The sequence below is a fragment of the Rhinopithecus roxellana genome, chromosome 15, assembly GCF_007565055.1.
Source record: "Rhinopithecus roxellana isolate Shanxi Qingling chromosome 15, ASM756505v1, whole genome shotgun sequence".
NCBI lineage: Eukaryota > Metazoa > Chordata > Mammalia > Primates > Cercopithecidae > Rhinopithecus > Rhinopithecus roxellana.
Window position 1 is genome coordinate 118,560,025 of NC_044563.1, and position 24,306 is coordinate 118,584,330.

The 24,306-nt window shown below is 37.9% G+C and overlaps 1 protein-coding gene and 1 non-coding gene across 3 annotated transcripts; both read left to right on the forward strand.

Moving 5' to 3' along the window:
• Positions 1–236: 236 nt before the first annotated feature.
• Positions 237–344, forward strand: LOC115893709. The gene has a single exon (XR_004053771.1). It is a non-coding gene; the product is annotated as a U6 spliceosomal RNA (small nuclear RNA).
• Positions 345–3,895: 3,551 nt separating this feature from the next.
• Positions 3,896–23,868, forward strand: BIRC3 (baculoviral IAP repeat containing 3). 2 transcript variants are annotated; one of them, XM_030917247.1, is made up of 9 exons: positions 3,896–4,069; positions 8,503–12,041; positions 12,144–12,243; positions 15,337–15,415; positions 16,202–16,250; positions 17,939–18,181; positions 22,655–22,909; positions 23,454–23,495; positions 23,604–23,868. In XM_030917247.1, exons 2-9 carry the CDS (start codon positions 11,189–11,191, stop codon positions 23,795–23,797), a joined length of 1,815 nt encoding a protein of 604 aa, XP_030773107.1. In that variant the 5' UTR covers positions 3,896–4,069; positions 8,503–11,188; the 3' UTR covers positions 23,798–23,868. The 2 variants fall into 2 exon arrangements, with proteins under 2 accessions (XP_030773107.1, XP_010377353.1); XM_010379051.2 differs by lacking the exon at positions 3,896–4,069 and adding an exon at positions 6,530–6,589.
• Positions 23,869–24,306: the final 438 nt, after the last annotated feature.

Here is a 24,306-nt window from a genome sequence, read left to right on the forward strand (position 1 = left end):
AGAACAAGGCTCTGTCTCAAAAAAATAAAAATGAAAAAACAAAACAAAAAACAAAACCACAAACAAACAAACCTAGAAAACTGAAGATAGTAATGGCTATCCAGTATGTGTCTAACTTGTCGCTTTCCTCAAAGGTTTCCTTGTGTATTTCTGTCATGAAAAGAGTATTTGGAGCTTGGAATTCACTGGCTTAGAAGAAAATAAAAGAGTATTTGGAGAGAAAATATATTTAGGCTGTGCTTGCTTTGGCAGCACATATACTAAAATTGGAACCACATGGAGAAGATTAGCATGGCCCCTGCGCAAGGATAACAGCTAGATGCTGAAAGGAAAAGAGGAGCTTTTGTTATAAAGTATGTGAGATATACAAAGAGTTAGAAAGAAAATGCAAGGTATGTTACACCATTAAAGATACGGATGCAGGTTTAGAATAGAGAAAGCCTAAGTGGATAGTTTGGTTAGATTGGCTCCATTTTTGTTAGTCAGTAAACAAAGGTTTACTGAGCACCTTTGAGAAGACACTCTACTAGTACTAGAATAACGCAGTGAACAGATACGTACAGTGCTTGCCCAGACACATTTATCTAGAGAAACTATTTTTTTTAATTGTGCAAAATGTTGCAAAGGAGACATGTTAATTTGCTTCCAACCTAGTAGGCCTGACCCTAGCTCTCATGATCAGTTTGAAAAACGTGGCACTCAGTCAATTCAAGGATTTCTTAAGCCATGGTCTTTATTTGTTTTTATTTATTTACTTTTTTGGCAATGGAGTCTTGCTCTGTCTCCCAGGCTGGAATGCAGCAGTGAGATCTCAGCTCACTGTAATCTCTGCTTCCCGGGTTCAAGCAATTCTCCTACCTCAGCCTCTCAAGTAGCTGGGATTATAGGCACCCGCCACCATGCCCCGCTAATCTTTGTACTTTTAGTAGAGACGAGTTTTCGCCATGTTGACCAGGCTGGTCTTGAACTCCTGACCTCCGGTGATCCACACACCTTGGCCTCCTACAGTGCTGGGATTACAGGTGTGAGCCAATGTGCCTGGCCAGCCACAGTCTTTAAATTGGGGTAAGTGTGCCCCTGGGTTTTTACAAAGACTTACCAACAGGGAGGTGGGAGCTCAAATAGTTTTAAGGAATTAATAGCCTGACTCTCAACTTTCATATGTAGTTTCTCCTAAAACTGATCTGCTTGAAAACAAGAACTGTGAAGGTTGCCACGGTTGTTTTGTCTTCTCATCTCCCCTTTCACAATGGTTCTCTGTCTTCCCTTAAAAGACAGGCTTACCTCTCACCTACCATGAGTTTTAAAATGGTATATTTCTCTGGGTGTCGAAGCCTCCTGGATGATTTGAAATAATTGATCGGCATGAGTGTTGAGAAAATGAACGACTCTAATATCTGGGTATAGGGTTGCCAGGTAAAATACAGAACACCAAATTGAATCTAAATTTCAGATAACTAATGAATAATTTATTAGTATAGATAGGTACCAAATATTGCACAATACATTCATATACTAGAAATGCATTCATTATTTATATTAAATCAAAATTTAACTAGGTGTTCTCTGTTTTAATTTGCTAACTCTGTCAACCCTACCTGGGTACCAAAAGTTCAGTGGTTTCTAAACCACCAATTTCAACAAAATTGAGTTGTCTACTGATAAGTAATTACATATTTCGATTAGAGATCACTAAATGACGTTTGAAATATAAAACATATTTTTTAAATTGTGAAAAAATTGCCATAATAATGTTTCTTCTGGACCTATCTACTTATCTACTTATTTCTGTGAAATAGGGTTTACAACGTTTATAATCTGTAGAAATGAAAAAAAGGAACAGAATCTATGCTGAACCCTAACATATTATAGCTATAGGTAATATTCATGACTGCACACTTGAAAAACTTGCTTAAAATACAAGCTGCAACCCCCTTAAATTGTATTTGTAATAGTTATTAACATTTACAATATTTTTATGTTGTCTTGACCAATTATGTTTTAAAAGTAATGAAAACAATATCAATGATAATGTAATCAAAGAGGATTTGTCTTTTTTTTTTTCTGAGATGAAGTCTCACTCTGTCTCAGGCTGGAGTGCAGTGGCACTATCTTGACTCACTGCAACCACTGCCTCCCCTGTTCAAGTGATTCTTATGCCTCACCCTCTCAAGTAGCTGGGACTACAGGTGTGCACCACTACACCTGGCTCATTTTTGTATTTTTGGGAGAGACGGGTTTCACCATGTTGGCCAGGCTGGTCTTGAACTCCTGACCTTAGATGATCCACCCACCTTTGCCTCCCAAAGTGCTGGTATTACAGGCGTAAGCCACCATGCCTGGCCAAAGAGGAATTTTTTTTTTTTTAACACTTAGATCCTTATGATCCCAGAGAAAAAAATGTATTTCAATTTATAATATGTATTTGTTTCAGAGATATGTGACAGACAGATCATAAAAGATGTTCAGTATAAACATGTATTAACATTCTGTAGGGGAGTTGGAATGTTCAATGACAAAAGGCAATGATAAAATATTTTCAATTATTAAAGATGACTTGATAATTGCTTCATGGATGATCATGTATGTCAAATTACTATGGTATTAGGATCCATCAAATACATTTAAAAGAGTGCTCTATCAATTTTTTCCAAAAATATCTATGTTTACATTTTGTAGATTATTGACATGTACAAGAGCTTTATGTTTTAACGTTAAGTTAAAAATGGGCAAGGGAATGCAGAGCTTTTCGAAATTCTTCTCGTGAGTACATAATCAAAAACGTGTAAGGCCACAAATTATTTTCCATAATCTCAGGAGTGAGTTGAAAATGGCTTAGAAAGTCTTGATGGAAGCAGACTCAAATGTGGATTAAAGTCTCCATATGATAAATACACTTAGTCTTTCTGAAGTAATTCCAACTGGAACTTCAGCTGCTATGGACAGCCAAGTCCACCTAAACCAGAAGATGCCTCAGCTCAGTCCATTGTGTGCAGAATGCACTGGATGCTGTTTCCACAGAATGATGAATAATCTTTATGGGCTCTGCCTCTGGTTGGTAATTGTCTTTGATCTACTGGAAGATAGAAAATCAGATGAGCTCTCCCAAATCCATCTCTTACCCTGGTACGGATGGCTCTCAGATAAAGTTGCTTAAAGTTACTACTTAGAGAACGTTCAGGAAAATATGGCAGTGCAGTTAGACTCAAAGATGTCAGGTTTGCCTGAGAATGGCACTGCAACTCAGAAACCTGCCCTGTGAAATCAAAGGCTATAAAGGAGGGATTTTTTTAAGTAGCCAACTCCACCCTACTTATTAAAAAAAAAAAAAAAAAAAACCCAAAACTCACCAAACCAAACAAAAAGTATTTCAATACAGAAAATTAATAAAGCAATTTTAATCTTTAAAATGGTAAAAATAAACTGCAAAGGAGAACTGCATGTTTTTTTCACATACCCCTACATTTCCTTTCACCTCTTACTTTCTTGATCAGAACAAAAAGTAAAAATAAACAAAGATTTCACAAAGTTTCGATTTTTTTTTAAATGCTGGACTTCTGCAGCTACAGTAAAAGATTGAAAAACCGAACCTTTTTACGTGTAAAGTGTATGGCGGATGGGGGGTGAACAGGGCATATTGACCTTTTCCAGGCAGGCTGAGCAATGACCGTCCTCTCTGTATAGGTTATCAAGATTTCCTCTGGCCCACGAGCAATGAAGCAAATGTCTTTCAGTAAATGCCGCGCAGATAGGCCACGGTTAAGAGTCATGCTTTTGGGTTATGGAAATCCCCGAGCGGGTTTGCCAGGCCACTGATTAAGAGGAAGTGTGTGTGGTTATTACCCCTGGAGTTCCCCTAAGTCCTAAAAGGAAAGCACCAGTGCACATGCAAACCACTGGGAGGAGTGCGGAACGCCCGCTACGGGTAGGGGTGGGGATTTGGGTGACGCATTTAAAAGACAGCGTGAGACTCGCGCCCTCCGCACGGAACAGGCCGGGCAACAGGTGTCGCTTGAAAAGACTGGGCTTGTCCTTGCTGGTGCATGCGTCGTCGGCCTCTGGGCAGCAGGTGGGCGAGGAAGGCTGGTGTGTGCGTGTGTGTGTGTGTGTGTGCGGGCAGCAGGTGGGCGAGGAAGGCTGCAGTGTGCGTGTGTGTGTGTGTGCGTGTGTGTTTGTGTGTGTGTGTGTGTGTGCGCGCGCGCGCCTCCCCTGGGGTAAGAGGTGTACCAGCGGGTGGCCGAGGGGCGCTCAGGGCTAGAGCCCGGGGCGCTGCAAAGGTTGAGAGTCAGTGGGTGGGGCGCAGTTATCAAACACCAGGGCCCAAAGGCAGGCTCTAGATAGGTTTCAGGTGCTCAATTTCTAGTTTCCGTTTGGAGTGAGCCAGTGGAATTGTGCAGCTGTGTCATTTTGATTCAGTTGCCAAGAGTTATCACTGGGCCTTTGCAGGTGCCAAATAAATTTCAGGACAGAGCCTAACACAGAGCTCTGGCACAGGAAAGAAGTAAAATGTTTAATGAGCAAATGGAGGCATGTTTCCAAGCAGTGGTAGGAAGACAGCAGTTCTTGGTTGTCTTCCTGGTGATCAGCATGGAAACCCAGTAGTGCTCTTACTCTGATCAATACATTGTCGAAGGCATGTACCTGATGCTAACATAACAATAATATTAACTATTGACTTTATTTGCTATTATTTATTGCTAACACTAAGTACTGCTACCTGCTATATGCTAGGTTTCTCTCTGACGAATTTACATGTATTTTTCAAGTTTAATTATCATAATCTTAAGGAACAGTTACCATAATTGTCTCCATTTGACAATGTGGAAACTGAGGCTCTTGGAGATTTACTTGCGCAAGGTCATGCTTCTGGTTACCGAGCTGCTTGGTACTGAGCACCCCAGATGTCTGACTCCAAAAGCCTGATCCTAATCAATCACTGAGCAGACTCTGTGGTCATTAATATAAAATTGATAGAAGTACTGTGGTCACTCGGGGCTCAGTCACATTTGCTAACATTTATTTCTTCAACGGGAAGTCTTCGTGTCTACCCTATATGCCAAGCTCTGCAGATGCTATGAGTGGGAGGGCAGGTACAGAGATGAAACATATTAATAGCTGCGGTTCTAAAATAGCTTACTGTCTAGGGGGAGGCAGAAAGAAAAGGCACACTTGCCCTCCAGTGTCATAGAAATGGATGTGCTGCGTGCCCAAAGGGTAGGGATGCCCAACAGCCCTGGGATTGGGGAGGTTGCCTTCTTGGTAGGTTAAATGAAAGAGTCAGAAGAGGAGAGGTTCGGGACTAAGCCAATCTGAGAAGGAACCACTAGAAATGAAAGAAGAATCCCAAGAGCTTGGCATCAGAGAAGCCCAGGGAATGGGACATTTCTAAGAGGAAGTGTGCCCCAATGTCAGATGCAAACATTTCCATTTGTTTTGGCAAAAAAAACATTGGTGTTATTAATACTGAGAGCAGTTTTAAGTGATGCTGACTTAATGAGTAAATGGGAGAGGGAAAATGGAGACATTAACTGTACACACATGTCCAGTTTGCTTGGCTATGAAGGGAAGGGGCGATATAGGGTAGTTGCTAGAGTGGAAAGTGGGAAAGGGGATTTTTTTTGTTTTTTAGACAGAGTCTCACTGTGTCACCCAGGCTGGAGTACAGTTGCGCAGTCTCAGCTCACTGCAACCTCTGCCTCCTGGGTTCAAGCGATTCTCCTTCCTCAGCCTCCCAAGTAGCTGGTACTAAAGGTGCATGCCACCACGCCTGGTTAATTTTTTGTATTTCTTTTTAGTAGAGATGGGGTTTCACCATGTTAGCCAGGATGGCCTTGAGATCTCCTGACCTTGTGATCCATCCGCCTCAGCCTCCTGAAGTGCTGGGATTACAGGCATGAGCCACTGCACCTGGCCGAAAGAGAATTTTAAAAATTTCTTTCATTTGAAAGTTGCGATAGATTTAAGCATGGTTGTTATGTGGAAGGAAAAGGGCCAGTTGAGAGTGAGAGGAATGAGAGTTGAAGCAATGAGGGAAATGGGATTAAGAATAAGGTTTCTAAGGCACTAGGAGAGTTTAGGATCCCATAAGGGGGCAAGTCTTTAACTGAGGCAGCAAGTAGGTTGTGAGCCAAAAAGGCTTGGATATGAGAATGTGAGAGGGTTCCTGCTCAATGATATTTCTTTTCTTTGAGAAATAGAAGGCAAAGCAATGGACTGAAAATGAGATGGAGTGCAGTGGAGAAATCTGAGGAAGGTGTTGAGGGTTTAGAAGGGTGCAAAGGGCAGTGGGCTAGGGGGCTAAGCGGGGCGAAAAGGAATTGCTAAGGGGTGGCAAAGGAGTCTTAAGTGATGCTGGTCCCAGTCTGCAGGGTTGCATCTAGGTGTTGGAAATGGTTAGGACAGAGGCTGAAGTGATCTGGGGTTGACATCTTGGTGTATTTTTGTATATTTATTGTATATTTGTTGCCTAAATTTCCAGAAATATATACCTTGCTGGAGTGCAGTGGCGTGATCTTGGCTCACTGCAGCTTCCACCTTCTGGGTTCAAGTGATTCTCCTACCTCAGTCTCCTGAGTAGCTGGAACTACAGGTGCGTGCCACCAGGCCTGATGAATTTTTTTTGTATTTTTAGTAGAGACAGGGTTTCACCATGTTGGCCAGCCTGGTCTCGAACTCCTGATCTCAAGTCATCTGCTTGCCCTGGCCTCCCAAAGTGCTGGGATTACAGGCGTGAGCCACCATGCCTGACCTAAAGCTTCTTTACTATAAGATTTGTGTAAGGGGTTTGCAAACTCAAATGGAGGTGATATAAATGAGAAAAACTCTGAGTCCCTCTCTCTCTTTTTCTTTTCTTTTTTCTTTCTTTCTTTCCTTTATTTTTATTTTTATTTTTTGAGACAGGGTTTTGCTCTGTCACCCAGGCTGGAGTGCAGTGATGCAGTCTCACACTGCAACCCCTGCCTCATGGGCTCAAGTGAACCTCCAGTCTCAGCCTCCCAAGTAGCTGGGACCACAGGCATGTGCCACCATGTCTGGCTAATTTTTGAGGTATTTTTGTAGAGATGGGGTTTTGCCAAGTCACCCAGTTTAAGGCTGGTCTCAAACTCCTGGGCTCAAGCAATCCGTCTACCTCGGCCTCCCAAAGTGCTGGAATTGCCCGTGTGAGCCATGGCATGAGAATTTGTGGGATGTTTCTTTTAAATGAAAGCATACTCTGTTTGCATATTTGATATGAAGGAATATCCTTCCTTTCCACAAAGACAAAAGTTCTCCTATTTTCCTGAAAACATATGTCCTTCTTCTACTTTTCATTTTTGTTACTTTTGATAGACACGTGTTACACTGATTTCACTTTCCTCATAATTCTGCTGTAAGAAAAACAATAGTGTGCGTTCAATGACAAATGGCAACAGTCTGTTATTGCTAGACTGTTATTGTTAGCAGAGACTACCAGAACAGTCAGTCCCAGTATCAGGGAATCAAAGAGAACACGTTCCCTCTCTAAAGGGCACAGCTGCTGCTCAGCTCTAGCTGATTGCTGCCCTGCAGGACTATAGACCCAGTGTTGCTAGATCTTTTGATTTTCCAAGAGAATCTTGGAATCTAGAATGTGATGGGAAGTCTCTTACATTTAAAAATGTTAGCAATTAACGGTAAGATTTAAAAATACTGTGGTCCAAGAAGAAAATGGATTTGGAAACTGGATTAAATTCAAATGAGGCATGCAGATTAATCCACAGCATGGTACAATGTGAATTTTCTGGTTTCTTTAATTGCACTGTAATTAGGTAAGATGTTAGCTTTGGGGAAGCTAAGTGCAGAGTATGCAGAAACTGTGTCATTTTGGTAAGTTTTCTCTAAGTATAAATAAATTTCAAAATAAAAATAAAAAATTAGTAAAGTACTACAATGCAATTCTATGTAAGCCAAACATAGTATGTCTTCCAGTTTGAAACCTCTGGGTTTTATTTTATTTTATTTTATTTTATTTTATTTTATTTTATTTTATTTTATTTTATTTTATTTTATTTTTGAGACAGAGTCTTGCTGTGTCACCCAGGCTGGAGTGCAGTGGTGCTATTTCGGCCCACTGCCACCTCCACCTTCCAGGCTCAAACGATTCTCCTGCCTCAACCTCCTGAGTAGCTGGGATTACAGGCATGCACCACCACACCCAGCTAATTTTTGTATTTTTAGTAGAGATGGGGTTTCACCATGTTGGCTAGGCTGGTTTCGAACTCCTGACCACAAGTGATCCACCTGCCTTGGCCTCCCAAAGTGCTGGGATTACAGGCGTGAGCCACTGCACCAGGCAGAGACCTCTGTTTTTTTTATCTCTTTTTGGCCTCTACAGTGACTAGTAAAGCACCTGATACATGGTAAACGATCAGTAATTACGAGTGCTCTATTTTGGAGAAAATGTTTTTTTAAAAAGTCATTGTGTTCCATCTATGAATTGTTTGACTTTTAAAACTGTCTTTTTGTTTGTTTGTTTCTGAACAGGTTTACAAAGGAGGAAAACAACTTCTTCTAGATTTTTTTTTTCAGTTTCTTCTATAAATCAAAACATCTCAAAATGGAGACCTAAAATCCTTAAAGGGACTTAGTCTAATCTCGGGAGGTAGTTTTGTGCATGGGTAAACGAATTAAGTAGTTAACTGGTGTTTTCCTATACAAAGAATGCTAATTTTATAAACATGATCAAGTTATATAAGGTATAACTATAATGAGTTTGGTTTTGAATTTGATTTGTGGAAGTAAAGGAGAAGTGATTCTAGCTGGGGCATATTGTTAAAGCATTATTTTCAGAGTTGGGCAGGCAATCTCCTACTGGCATATTCTCCCATTATGGAGAATAGAAATAGTACTTGTGTTTGGGAAAGATTTTAAAATGAGTGACAGTTACGTTGAACAAAAAGCTAATAATAAATCCTCTGCAAACCAAAGAAATATGCAGATGAAAGCTTTGACACATTAAAATACTTCTACAGTGACAAAGAAAAATCAAGAACAAAGCTTTTTGACAGGTGCAACAAATTTAGGGGAAGTAAAAAGATAAATGTGATGATTGGTCAAGAAATTATCCAGTTATTTACAAGGCCATTGATATTTTAAAAGTCCAAAAGTGTGTTTAAGTGGGCTGTTATCTCTGAGAATGATGAGGATGAGAGTGATGGTTGAAGGCTACATCTTAGGAAATGAAGAAATTTAGAAAGAAAAATGATATAAAGACAGTGATGAATACAAAGAAGATTTTTATGACAATGTGTAAAATTTTTGGCCAGGGAAAGGAATATTGAAGTTAGATATAATTACTTACCTTTGAGGGAAATAATTATCAGTAATGAGATGTGATGGTTCTCCTGCCACCTGGAAACAAAGCATTGAAGTCTGCAGTCAAAAAGTCCAACATCTCTGAGATCCAGGAAACCATGCTTGCAAATCACTGGTGGAAAAAAAAAAAAAAAGCCACAATGACTTTCTTATTGGTCATTGCTAGTATTATTGACTCAGAACCTCTTTACTAATGGCTAGTAAGTCATAATTGAGAAATTCTGAATTTTGACAAGGTCTCGCTGTTGAAATGGTAAATTTATTTATTTATTTTTTGTCACAATAAATTCTGGTTCAAGGTATGCTATCCATGAAATAATTTCTGACCAAAACTACATTGATGCCATTTGTTTATCCATCTTAGCCTATAGATGGCATTTGGTAACTTTTGACTGTTTTAAAAAATAAATCCACTATTATCAGAGTAGATTTGATGTTGGCTTCAGAAACATAGAGAAAAACAAAAGTTCAAAAATGTTTTCAGTAGGTGATAAGTTGAATAACTCTACAGTGTTAGTTCTTGGAGGGAGACAAAATTTTTTTTAAAAAATCTTTGAAAGGTCTTATTTTACAGCCATATCTAAATTATCTTAAGAAATTTTTTAACCAAGGGAATGAAATATATATCATGATTCTGTTTTTCCAAAAGTAACCTGAATAGAGCAATGAAGTTCAGTTTTGTTATTGGTAGTTTCGGTAGAGTCTCTTTTTGCAGCACCTGTTGTCTACCATAATTACAGAGGACATTTTGGTGTTCTAGCCAAGTATACTCTGAGAATAAAAAAATGTTAACATTAAGTTACTTCAACAGCATGAAGCTGAGTCCAAAAGACCAAATGAACAAACACATTAATCTCTGATGATTTATTTTAAATAGAATATTTAATTGCATAAGATCTAATAGTATCATTATGCTTAAGCAATTATATTCCTGATGATCTATGGGAAATAACTATTATTTAATAAATATTGAAACCAGATTTTCAGATGTGTTAGCCAGTCTTGTTATTAGTAAAGCTCTTTATTTGGAGAGAAATTTTAGATTGTTTTGTTCTCCTTATTAGAAGGACTGTAGAAAGAAAAATATGACTAATTGGAGAAAAATTTGGGATATACCATATTTCATTGAATTCAAAATGTCTTCAATTGTAAATCATACCATTATTGTATGTACCTCTAAGAAATAAAAGTGCTGCTAATTAAAATATGATATGCCATTAATTATAATGCACTTCTTGATAACAGAAGTTTTAAAATAGCCATCTTAGAATCAGTGAAATATGGTAATGTATTCTTTTCTTCCTTTGAGATAGGTGTTATGCTTTTTTTCCTGGCTACTAAATTTCACAATTTCCAAAAAGCAAAATAAACATATTCTGAATATTTTTACTGTGAAACACTTGAGAGCAGAGCTTTCCATCATGTAAAGAAGCTTCATGAGTCACACATTACATCTTCGGGTTGATTGAATGCCACTGAAACATTCTAGTAGCCTGGAGAAGTTGACCTGTCTGTGGAGATGACTGCCATTAACTGGCATCCTGATGGCCTAATACACTTTACTCTTCTGTGAAGGGTTTTAATCTTCAGCACAGCTTACTCTGTAGCATCATGTTTACATTGTATGTATAAAGATTATACAAAGGTGCAATTGTGTATTTCTTCCTTAAAATGTATCAGTATAGGATTTAGAATCTTTCCATGTTGAAACTCTAAATGCATAGAAATAAAAATAATAAAAAAATTTTTCATTTTGGCTTTTCAACCTAGTATTAAAACTAATAAAAGCAAAGCCATGCACAAAACTACCTCCCCAGAGAAAGGCTAGTCCCTTTTCTTCACCATTCATTTCATTATGAACATAGTAGAAAATAGCATATTCTTATCAAATTTGATGAAAAGTGCCAACACGTTTGAACTGAAATACGACTTGTCATGTGAACTGTACCGAATGTCTACGTATTCCACTTTTCCTGCTGGGGTTCCTGTCTCAGAAAGGAGTCTTGCTCGCGCTGGTTTCTATTACACTGGTGTGAATGACAAGGTCAAATGCTTCTGTTGCGGCCTGATGCTAGATAACTGGAAAAGAGGAGACAGTCCTGTTGAAAAGCATAAAAAGTTGTATCCTAGCTGCAGATTCGTTCAGAGTCTAAATTCAGTTAACAACTCAGAAGCTACCTCTCAGCCTACTTTTCCTTCTTCAGTAACAAGTTCCACACATTCATTACTTCCGGGTACAGAAAACAGTGGATATTTCAGTGGCTCTTATTCAAGCTTTCCATCAAATCCTGTAAACTCCAGAGCAAATCAAGATTTTTCTGCCTTGATGAGAAGTTCCTACCACTGTGCAATGAATAATGAAAAAGCCAGATTACTTACTTTTCAGACGTGGCCATTGACTTTTCTGTCGCCAACAGATCTGGCAAAAGCAGGCTTTTACTACGTTGGACCTGGAGACAGAGTGGCTTGCTTTGCCTGTGGTGGAAAACTGAGCAATTGGGAACCGAAGGATAATGCAATGTCAGAACACCTGAGACATTTTCCCAAATGCCCATTTATCGAAAATCAGCTTCAAGACACTTCGAGATACACAGTTTCTAATCTGAGCATGCAGACACATGCAGCCCGCTTTAAAACATTCTTTAACTGGCCCTCTAGTGTTCTAGTTAATACTGAGCAGCTTGCAAGTGCAGGTTTTTATTATGTGGGTAAGAAACTGAATCTGCTAATTAAAAAAAAATACATTTCATTTTATACATTTCAGTGGGCAAATTATGTGTATTCATGTTTTGGTCCAAAATTAATTTTAGGTAACAGTGATGATGTCAAATGCTTTTGCTGTGATGGTGGACTCAGGTGTTGGGAATCTGGAGATGATCCATGGGTGGAACATGCCAAGTGGTTTCCAAGGTAATTGTTTTGAAATTCTCTTTGCAAATTCTTGTGATTATCATGAGATTGCTTATATGTGTTTACCTTAAATCAGCTGTTACTTTACTCCGTCCCAAATATATATTTGTGAATAACTTTAGGATGGATTACTTAGCAAAATACTTACTTAAAAAGTTTTGATGGACTTGGCCGGGCGCGGTGGCTCAAGCCTGTAATCCCAGCACTTTGGGAGGCCGAGACGGGCGGATCACGAGGTCAGGAGATCGAGACCATCCTGGCTAACACGGTGAAACCCCGTCTCTACTAAAAATACAAAAACTAGCCGGGCGAGGTGGCGGGCGCCTGTAGTCCCAGCTACTCGGGAGGCTGAGGCAGGAGAATGGCGTAAACCCGGGAGGCGGAGCTTGCAGTGAGCTGAGATCTGGCCACTGCACTCCAGTCCGGGCGACAGAGCGAGACTCCGCCTCAAAAAAAAAAAAAAAAAAAAAAAAAAGTTTTGATGGACTTAATGAAGAAATATATTTGGGGATTTTTGTTTAACTTTTAAAGAATATATATATTTAAATAATACATGCTCATTATAAAAACAAAGTCACACATTGTAGAAAAGTACAGAGAAAGAAAATTAAAATGTCCAGAAATCTTACCACCTAAGGATGAACATGGTTACCATTTTAGTGAACATCGCTCCAGACATATAGAAATAAATGTATACAATACATATACATATAGAAATAAATAAATATACATATAGAAATAAATGTACACAATTTTACATAAATATTCTATTTAGTTTTGAAGTTTTTTCAGTCAACATATGTCTTGGATATATTTCCATTCATTCAGTATTCAATAACAATTGATCACCTATTGCCAGGCATTGTTCTGGGTGCATAAAATCAGTTGAACAAAACAAAGACCCTTGGTCGCCTAAGTTTGTATTATAGCAGGAGAGAACAGATAATTAATAAAAACTTGAATAAGTTATAGAGCATGTTGGAAAATAAGTACAATCAATAAAAAGAACAAAGAGGAGTTTAGAAATGCCAGGCAAGTTACAATACTAAATCAGGGTAAGTATAGTCTCATCTCATGTGTTTTAATTGCCACACAGCATTTTAATGTGATATGTTACCCTTTTGATTGTTTAACTGGCCGCCTAGCATTCTAATTAATCCGGATCAGCTTGCAAGTGTGGGTTTTTATCATGTAGGTAAGAAACTTAATGTACTAAGTAAAATATCAGCTTCAAAAGACTTTTTTTACATTCTCCTTTTTCATCTAAATCATGTGGCCTAAAATTACATTTTTTCATGGTCAAAACTTTTGCTATTATTCAACCTGTTTCCCATTTGCACTGAGAATACTGCACTGGCAACAAGCTGCACTGTTTTTTTCCAAATGGGGAAATGGGTTAATATTGATTAATAAATGTGGCATCTTAACTTATTTTGATTACTTTTCTTCTCTTTTTTTTTTTTTTTGAGATGAAGCCTGGCTCTATTGCCCAGATTGGAGTGCAGTGGTGTGATCTCAGCTCACTGCAACCTCCGCCGCTTGGGTTCAAGCAATTCTCATGCCTCAGCCTTGCTAGTAGCTGGGACTACAGATACACGCTAGCATGCCCAGCTAATTTTTGTATTTTTAGTAGAGACGGGGTTTCACCATGTTGTCCAGGCAACACGCCCGGCCAACATTAGTGTGTTTTCAAGAATCTTAGAAGACTTGAAGAGAGTAGCTAAGAGCTCTGAGGAGAGACGGCCTTACTTGACCTCAGTAGACTGAGAGGCTCCTGACCCTTGTCCACTTGAGCCTTGGTAGATTACTAGTAATCGCCTTCTCTTGCTTATATCAATCTGCCTTTCACTACAATATCTCTGACGATTCTCTATATGCTAAATGAATAGTAAAGTGATTAAATGTATGTTTATACTCATTTGAAATATTTATACTTCACAATATATTAAGAGTAAATTGATTATATGTATGTTTATACTCATTTGAAATATCCAGTCTACAAATGGCTGGATTAGTCCTGCCCAAATTAAGATAAACATTTAGTGCTTTTCAAAATTAGCTGAAGTGGTCGGGTGCAGTGGCTCATGCCTGTAATCCCAGCACTTTGGGAAGCTGAGGCAGGAGGATCGCTTGAGGTCAGGAATTCGAGACCAGTGTGGCAACATGGTAAAACCCTATCTCCACTAAAAATGCAAAAATTAGCCGGGCATGGTGGCAGGCACCTGCAATCCCAGCTACACTGGAGGCTGAGGTACGAGAATCACTTGAACCCGGGAGGCAGAGGTTACAGTGAACCGAGATAGGCCGGGCGCGGTGGCTCAAGCCTGTAATCCCAGCACTTTGGGAGGCTGAGACGGGTGGATCACGAGGTCAGGAGATCGAGACCATCCTGGCGAACACGGTGAAACCCCGTCTCTACTAAAAAATACAAAAAACTAGCCGGGCGAGGTGGCGGGCGCCTGTAGTCCCAGCTACTCGGGAGGCTGAGGCAGGAGAATGGCGTGAACCCGGGAGGCGGAGCTTGCAGTGAGCTGAGATCCGGCCACTGCACTCCAGCCTGGGCGACAGAGCGAGACTCCGTCTCAAAAAAAAAAAAAATAATAATAATAATACAGTGAACCGAGATCATCCCACTGCACTCCAGCCTGAGTGACAGAGTGAGACTCTGTCTAAAAAAAAAAAAAAAAAAAAAAAATTAGCGGAAGCATAATATTTCTTGGCAAATATAAAAATATTAATTTTGTAAGACATTCAACCTGTATGAAAAATGTTAACCGTCATTAGAAGCATCTTACAAAACAATTAAAAATTCACACAAAAAATTTGGATCCTATCATAGGATACTTACGGGTTGGTTTTAGAAAAAAATTTTTTTCTTGAAAGCAATACAATAGAATCAGTTCCCAGTGAGCTAGGATTTATTTATTCTTGTAACATTAAGTTTAGAATAAATGATCTTAAATGATTCTGTGATTTGGGGCAAACAACCAGATTTGAAATGGAATAAACACCTAGAGATGAGAAATTTATTTATTACATTTTCATTTCACTGGTATAAATAATCCCTCAAACTTTATTTTCTTTACATTTTAGGTGTGAGTACTTGATAAGAATTAAAGGACAGGAGTTCATCTGTCAAGTTCAAGCCAGTTACCCTCATCTACTTGAACAGGTAGGTAGGGAAAGTTCTTTTTTTAAATATTGGTTGCCATCAGAGAAATTACTTTCTGATAATTAGAGAGAGTGCTATTTTAATGAAAAGACAACAGTTGTTTTAGAAATACCTTTTCTTTTTCTTATCAAACCTGACATGATCTTAGAAAGTATTATTCTTTAGAGAAAAATAGATTCATAAATGGTGGTCTCCTGATAATGACACTTGTGATGTTTCTCTTTAAGCATTTTTTCAATCAAGTTGCAATAAATTAAACTGTTTGAGAAAAAAAATGACTGGGATAGTAGCATTTAACAGTTTTACTATATAAATTTTCCTTCGAAAGATCTGAGAAAGAGAATTTTGTGGCTTTTTCCAACCCTCTTGGGAAAGCAAATAACTTACTTAATAGTTGGATGGTCAATCCCGTTCCAGCCATGAGCAATGAAACTGATATAGGGTCCAACTTATCCCAAAGAACGACCCAGGGTAGGTAAGACCTGTGGATGAAAGAAAAATTGATTGTCACATGGATTATTGAAAAGGTATAGTCCTTTTCCTGCCTTAATGAAAATGGGTTTTATTTGTTATTACATACACACACTGAAACTCTATTAGTTTATGGCCTAGGGAATAACTATCAAATATAAATGAAATATTGCTTTTGGTTAAAAAATTATTTTGCTAGTAAGCGAGTAGTTTGCAATAAATTGAATAAAATATATCTGTTGGGTCATTTTCATTGCACTGGGTAAGATAAGATTTATATTTTAATTTTTATATATATATATATTTTTTCTGCAGCTGCTATCTACATCAGACAGCCCAGAAGATGAAAATGCAGAGTCATCAAGTAAGTACAATGGATAATAATGAATGCATTTAAATAGAGTCATTTGGTACTGTTAAGATTGAAAGTTGATAACAGTAATGTACCTTTATATTGATTTATAATTTACAATGAATGCATTTTCAAATATACTGTGTTGGTATTTCCCAAACTTCAGTGCATATCAGAGTTGCCTGGAGAACTTTAAAAAATATGACAGATTTCCAGTTTCTACTTCAGACCTACTGAATTAAATCTGAGTATCTAAAGGATGGGGCTCAGGCATGTATAGTTTTAACAAACTACATACATCCAGCCTAACCCTTGTTCTTGGGCCAGTGTGAGAACAGATGTGCTATGATATTAGATTGCTCACATATTCTTTCTGTGAAAGGGAAAGGTTAGAACATGTTAGTCCCCTTTTTAAATAGGGATCCTGAGGCTCAGAAAAGTTAAATGACTTGTACATCACCTTAAACCTAAAATGCAATAGAGCTAACATTTGTATAAGCTCCTCTACTCCATTATCTCATGTTCAATTCAATTCAATTCACCTTAAACCTAATATGCAATAGAGCTAACATTTGTACAAGCTCCTCTACTCCATTATCTCATGTTCAATTCAGTTCAATATATATTTATTGTGTATCTCCTCTTCTGAGGAAAAAATAGAGAACAGGATAAACGTAACTCCTGGTCTCATGTATCTATGAGATACGGAGAAATACACAGACAGGAGAAAGGGATATGGCAACAAAAGTAAAGTGTAATATGAGAGTGCATATAGGACAATTAACCCAGACTTGGAGGGTCAGAAAAGGCTTTCCAGAGGAAGTATTTGTCTTAGCAGAAAATCCAAGGGAAGAGTAGGAGTTAACTGAGTGACAAATGGAAGAAAAGAGTATTCCAGGCAGAGGGAACAGCATATGAAAGACCAAAGTGACAAAGGAGAATAGGCACCTTTGAATAACTGAACAAAATTCTATATGGCCAGAAATAGGAGTTGCTCATAGACAAATGAGTGAAGCAGGCCAGCTGTATAAGTGGTCAGCACTACAGGCAGAATTTGACACCAGAGTCATCAGTTTGTGACTCCTGGGCTAGAGTGCAGCATGCGAATGATACAGTGGCAAGGGATGAGGCTGAAGAGCTAAACAGGGTTCAGATTGTATGAGACTTTGTAAGCCATTTATATTTTGGATTTTATCCTAAGAGCAATGGAATTGTTGATGGAATTTAAGAAGTGTGACGCAATCAGATTTGTGTTTTTAAAAAGTCACTCTGATTACACTCTTGAGAATGAACTCCAAGGAAGCAATATTGTATAATAAGAGCCTCTCTGAAAAAATATGTGAATTATTCTTGATTGAAAGCTCATTTGTTCATTCAACATAGGGAAAAAGAATCTCAATTCTAATGGGAAGTAATCCCTGCCATTCTGTTTCCTTCTCCTGCTCACATATGTATATCCAGTTACGACAGGTAATATGTATTTTGCATCTAAGTAAAATGTTCCATGTTATTATTTTGATGACTGAACGTGTATATCACTTTAAATTTGACAATGTTCATACAAAATAATGCCTATACATTTTGTTGGTTTTACATTTTTAATATTGTAAAAACTTATAATTTTTTATTTCAATTAAAATTTTAATTTTTAAGAAATATACAGGCTATCCTAATATGTGTTAAATTCTTGTTCCATATAGTTATTCATTTTGAACCTGGAGAAGACCATTCAGAAGACGCAATCATGATGAATACTCCTGTGGTTAATGCTGCCGTGGAAATGGGCTTTAGTAGAAGCCTGGTAAAACACACAGTTCAGAGAAAAATCCTAGCAACTGGAGACAATTATAGACTCGTCAGTGATCTTGTGTTAGACTTACTCAATGCAGAAGATGAAATAAGGGAAGAGGAGAGAGAAAGAGCAACTGAGGAAAAAGAATCAAGTATGTAGATTTATTAATACAGTCTATTTTATAAGGATTTGATACCAGTCTATATGTTATGGAAAATATACTCATCTAGTATATCTGAAAATACACTCAATCCAGTCGGATTTTTTTCATGTTTAGTATTCTGAATTCAAATGCTGAAAAATTTATTCATATTCAGATATATTTGAGTTGCCCATAAGTTGAAAATATATGATGTATTTTTTCCTGTTTTTCCTTAATTCATATTTTTTCTCTGGATAGCTGACGCTGTGTCCAATTATGCATTCATGGCACTTTTTTTTCTTAAGGTTTTGAAAATGGAATCCTTGTTGCAGCATGGCGCATTTTTAATCCCAGGCTAATTGCTCACTCCCCTTTGGAGTAAATCAGGGTGGGATCAGCGACAATTATTAATATTTTTTTGAGACAGAGTCTTACTCTGTCACCCATGCTGGAGTGCAGTGGCATGATCTCAACTCACCGCAACTTCTGCCTTCTGGGTTCAAGCAATTCCCGTGCCTCCCTCCCTTAGCTGGGACTACAGGCACCTGCCATCATGCCAGGCTAATTTTTGTATTTTTAGTAGAGACGGGGTTTCTCCATGTTGGCCACACTGGTCTGGAACTCCTGACCTCAAGTGATCCACCCTCCTCGGCCTCCCGAAGTGCTGCGATTACAGGCATGAGCCACCGTGCCTGGCTAGACAATTATTAATTTTAACGTTAACATAAAAGCATATCTTAGCCTGTGACTATACATTAATGCACAAACTACTATTAAGTCCCCTACCTGCCCACACAAGAACTGAGTCTTTCAGAGCATCCTTCGATTATTTAGGCAAGTCCTAGGATACTGTTTCACAATTTCTTAGGACAAGTTGCTCATGTCCTTCCATACTAACCTTATCCACTACTATGTTCTCTATTGCCCTTCACAAAATCTCTTCTGGGCACATCCATTCTCATCTGGCTGTTTTGACTGCTGTTATCACTCTGTCCTAGACAAAAAGAAATGCTGATCTCTCCTTTCCCAAGCATGGACCAGACCTATAAGTCCCTTCAACACAGCTAAAAACAGACGCAACTTTTAACAAGCTCTTATTGGATAACAGAAGGATATCCAATAAGGATATTGGATATCCTTAATATATCCAAGGATATATATAAGGATATATTAAGGATAACAGAAGGGAATTATATCACAAATGTCGATTTACAGCTGCAACTAGATGTGGCCCCTCTTAGTGTCCCCAGGCTCATCCTCATAAATCTTTCTGCCTAGCTTCTGGTTCATCTCTGTGTAGCTTTGGCAAGTTTACACAAATCACTAGGAATGTCCAGTAATGTTTTCCTTTATCAAAACTCAGGCCCCCAAATATTCATAAAGTTCAGAAGGAGAACAAAGATTTCTCCTTATCCTTGTCCAATGCCATCCAGGATCTATTTCTTCATAGGATTATTGACAGTCAGATCGTCCATTTCATTTAGGGATAAATCCAACCCTGCCCATGAAGATGGACTTGTTTTCTGACCCAACCCAGACAAACCTATCAGATCATAGTGACATAGCATCATACATTCACCCAAGTGTGAATTACTCAGTCTATAAACCACTAGTGTAGCAGCAATACAGTCACAGTTAACCTTTGCCCAGCCTCATCAAGTTCTCTTTTCTCTGTGAAGAAAAAATCTTCTTCACAAAGAATCTCTCTGTGAAGATTAAGAAGTATGCCTTCTTAGTGGTAGCCATTTGTCACCAGCCAACAACTGCTCAAAGAAAAGAACACTTATCTCCACAACCATTGAGAGACCCCATAAAATCTAAAACTATCCACTTATAAAATATTTATATTTCTTTCAAAGACAATCAGAAGAGTCTCCAGAAATGACTTCAAGTCAACAATATATAATAATTTACATTGTCAAAAAGAGCCCTTAGTGTTTCTGCCTCACTGTTATATATATATCTCTACTACCTAGTATGGCGCCTGCATATAGTCTGTGTTCTGAGTGAGTGAATGAAAACACATTTAGGTTAATGATTACTTTATAGTTTCCCAAGAACAGCAGGGATATAAATAAAGAGGCAATTCAAGATATTTTTTCCCAGAATAAAATAATAATATGGCTGGGTGTGGTGGCTCACGCCTGTAATCACAGCACTTTGGGAGGCTGAGGCAGGCAGATCGCTTAAGCCCAGGAGTTTGAGACCAGCCTGGGCAACATAGTAAAACCCTGTCTGTATAAAAAAATACAAAACTTAGCAGGGTGTGGTGGCATGTGTCTGTAGTCCCAGCTATTCAGGAGGCTGAGTTGGGAGGACCACTTGAGCCCAGGGAGGTTGAGGCTGCAACGAGCTATGATCGTATGGCACTGTACTCCAGCCTGGGTGACTGAGTGAGTCTGTCTCAAAAAAGAAAGAAAGAGAGAAAGGAAGGAAAGGAAGGAAGGGAGGGAGGGAGGGAGGGAGGGAGGGAGGGAGGGAGGGAAATAATATGCTTCAAAGGTATACTCAAGTATTCCGAACTTACAAACCAGAATATAGTCTACAACTTTGAAATGAGACTTTTTCTCAGTTACTAGCAATTAAATTTTAGAAATCTTAAGAATTTCAGAGAATGTATTATATTATGTTAGGTATAATTACAAAAATAAATCTTAGATTGAAAAACCAGTATACTTCAACACCAAGTTTATATTATATTTTTATTTTCTGATATATCCCTATTTTACTAATATAGATAATTTAACAAAATATATTAAGTTATAAGTCTTCTACCCCCTCACTATTACTTTTCTATTCCTACTCTTTAAATTATAGAACTAAGGCTTGGTTGTTCATTTGTTCAACAGATATTTATGGAGCATTAACTTTGTGCCAGACACTATTCTAGCTCCTGACCCTTTTCTCATTTATTCTCAGAGCTTCAATTATTTTCAAAATATGTCTTTAGCCTTGTCTTTTTGACAAAGCACCATTTTAATTCTTTATTTTCTGGTTGTTGTTTTCGATTTTTGATGTTTTCTTTTTTCCATTTTTTATTCTTTCTTAAATGGTTCTTTTTATGAGTCCTATCACTTGACAAAGTCAGTGTATCTAAAATCTAACCATCCTCTCTCCCAAAACAATTCTTCAGATAGCTCAGCCTCTGTCATTAGTTATTTTTTAGAAATAGCTTTATGGATTATGGTAAGCTATATGAAAATTAATAAACTTAGATTCATAAGTTATATTCCAAAGAGATAATAAAATCGCAGTTTTACAATATAAAATGTTTTACTAATGGATACAAAATCTAGGTCTTGAAGGAGAATTAGATGTTATCTTGTAGGACAAGAAGGTAGTCATTGACAAATAGGGTTTAGTATTCAAAATGCTGTTACTGCCTTTCCCTGCTTACTATACAATAGTCAGGTAATGGCAATATGTCTAATTTCTGGAAATAATTAAAATTTCAACTTGGAATTTTAAAGAAATTTTATGGGCCAGACATAATGGCTCACACCTGTAATCCCAGCACCTTTGGAGGCTGAGGTGGGCAGATCACTTGAGGGCAGGAGTTCAAGACCAGGCTGGCCAACATGGTGAAACCTTGTCTCTACTAAAACTACAAAAAATTAGCTGGGTGTAGCGGCACATGCCTGTAATCCCAACTACTCAGGAGGCTGAGGCACAAGAATCGCATGAACCTGGGAGGCAGAGGTTGCAGTGAGCTGAGATCGCACCACTGCACTCCAGCCTGGGTGACAGGGTAAGGCTCTGTTTTAAAAATGAGTAAATAAATAATAAAAGAAATTTTATGGAAGAATAAGAAAAAATTGTTTTAATTCTCTTGATTTTATCTTTCCCCAATTTGCCTAGATTGAATTGAAACGTCAATTTTAATCGGTTCTAAGTTTCATTTGGTTAAAGGCTTAGCAGTATCGCAAAATGATTGAAAGCACAGTACATGACACCAGACTCCCTCAGTTTGATTTTTGCTAGTTGTGGTGTCCTTTGGCAACTTACTTGCCTCACTGTGGCTTCATTTTCTCATTTGTTAAATGAGGCTATTTGGACCTACCTCAAAGAGCTGTTGTGAAGATGAAATGAATCAATGCGTATAAAGTTCTTAACACAGTGCTCACTAAATGTTAGTCCTTACTATAATTAGCATTATTATTATTATTATTATTACAGTTTTTTGAGACAAGGTATTGCTCTGTTGCCCAGTCTGGTCTCTGACTCCAGGGCTCAAGTGATCCTCCTACCTCAGCCTCCTAAGTAGCTGGTGCTACAGGCATGTGCCACTGCACCCTGAATTATAATTATAATAACATTATTATTAAGCACAGGAGATGAGATACCCCTAAACCTAGCAATCGATATCAATGCCTTATTGATTACGAATTAAAGACAGTTTTTATTCTGTTACATATGTAGGACTGGAAGGAAGTTTGTGAGCAGTGTTTGAACATGTTTATGTTTGTCTTCTTTTTTATAAAGATGATTTATTATTAATCCGGAAGAATAGAATGGCACTTTTTCAACATTTGACTTGTGTAATTCCAATCCTGGATAGTCTACTAACTGCCAGAATTATTAATGAACAAGAACATGATGTTATTAAACAGAAGACACAGACATCTTTACAAGCAAGAGAACTGATTGATACTATTTTAGTAAAAGGAAATATTGCAGCCACTGTATTCAGAAACTCTCTGCAAGAAGCTGATGCTGTGTTATATGAGCATTTATTTGGTGAGTGGTAGAAAATTATTTTAAAAAATTTTCTAAGTCAATTGAAAATATGATCTTATTAATAACTTATAATTATTGAAAATAATTCGGGCTGAATGTGGTGATGCATGCCTGTAATCCTAACACCTTGGGAGGCTGAGGCAAGTGGATTGCTTGAGCCCAGGAGTTTGAGACCAGACTGGACAACATGGCGAGACCCCATCACTACAAAAATGTTTAAAAAAAATTAGTTGTGATGGCGTACACCTGGTAATCCTAGCTACTCAGGAGGATGAGGTGGGAGGATGGCTTGAGCCTGAGAGGTAGAGGCTGCCATGAGCTGTGATTGTGCCACTGCATTCCAGCCTGGGTGACAGAGTGAGACTCTGCTTGAAAAAAAACTCAATCAAATTTATAGATATTAATTGCATAAAAAGATTAAAGACTTTTGTTGCCTTGACATGAGTATTTGGCCAAAGTGTAAAGAGTTCATTTTTAAAATATATTCTGTAGCTAAATATTAACCTTATTTGTCATAGTAATGCTTTTTCTTTTTCTCCCTTAGTACAACAGGACATAAAGTATATTCCCACAGAAGATGTTTCAGGTAATAGTATTAATATTTTAAACCAATAGAAAACATTGTCTTTATTTTCTTGATTTTTTCATTGAAGAAGCAAATTGCCTTTTATTAAAAATTCTTTCCTCTTTCTAGATCTACCAGTGGAAGAACAGTTGCGGAGATTACAAGAAGAAAGAACATGTAAAGTGTGTATGGACAAAGAAGTGTCCATAGTGTTTATTCCTTGTGGTCATCTAGTAGTATGTAAAGATTGTGCTCCTTCTTTAAGAAAGTGTCCTATTTGCAGGAGTACAATCAAGGGTACAGTTCGTACATTTCTTTCATGAAGAGGAACCAAAACTTTGTCTAAACTTTAGAATTAATTTATTAAATGTATTATAACTTTAACTTTTATCCTGATTTGGTTCCTTAAAATTTTTTATTTATTTACAACTCAAAAAAATATTGTTTTGTGTAACATATTTATATAACTATATGTATCTAAACCATATGAACATACATTTTAGAAACCAAGAGAATGATAGGCTGTTGTTCTTATGAACAAAAAAGAGATAGCACTACAAACACAATATTCAGTCAACATTTCAGCATTATTGAAATTGTAAGTGAAATAAAATTTAAGATATTTGAGTTTGCCTTTCAGAATTTTAAATATTGGCCGGGCGCGGTGGCTCAAGCCTGTAATCCCAGCACTTTGGGAGGCCGAGACGGGCGGATCACAAGGTCAGGAGATCGAGACCATCCTGGCTAACACGGTGAAACCCCGTCTCTACTAAAAAATACAAAAAAATTAGCTGGGCACGGTGGTGGGCGCCTGTAGTCCCAGCTACTCGGG

Bases quoted from the DNA above. Each gene is read 5' to 3' on its own strand.
- BIRC3 (XM_030917247.1), top strand. From the start codon at position 11,189: ATGAACATAGTAGAAAATAGCATATTCTTATCAAATTTGATGAAAAGT. The intron at 12,042-12,143 runs GTAAGAAACTGA...AATTAATTTTAG, and splicing joins TGCAGGTTTTTATTATGTGG to GTAACAGTGATGATGTCAAA. The intron at 22,910-23,453 runs GTGAGTGGTAGA...TTTCTCCCTTAG, and splicing joins GTTATATGAGCATTTATTTG to TACAACAGGACATAAAGTAT.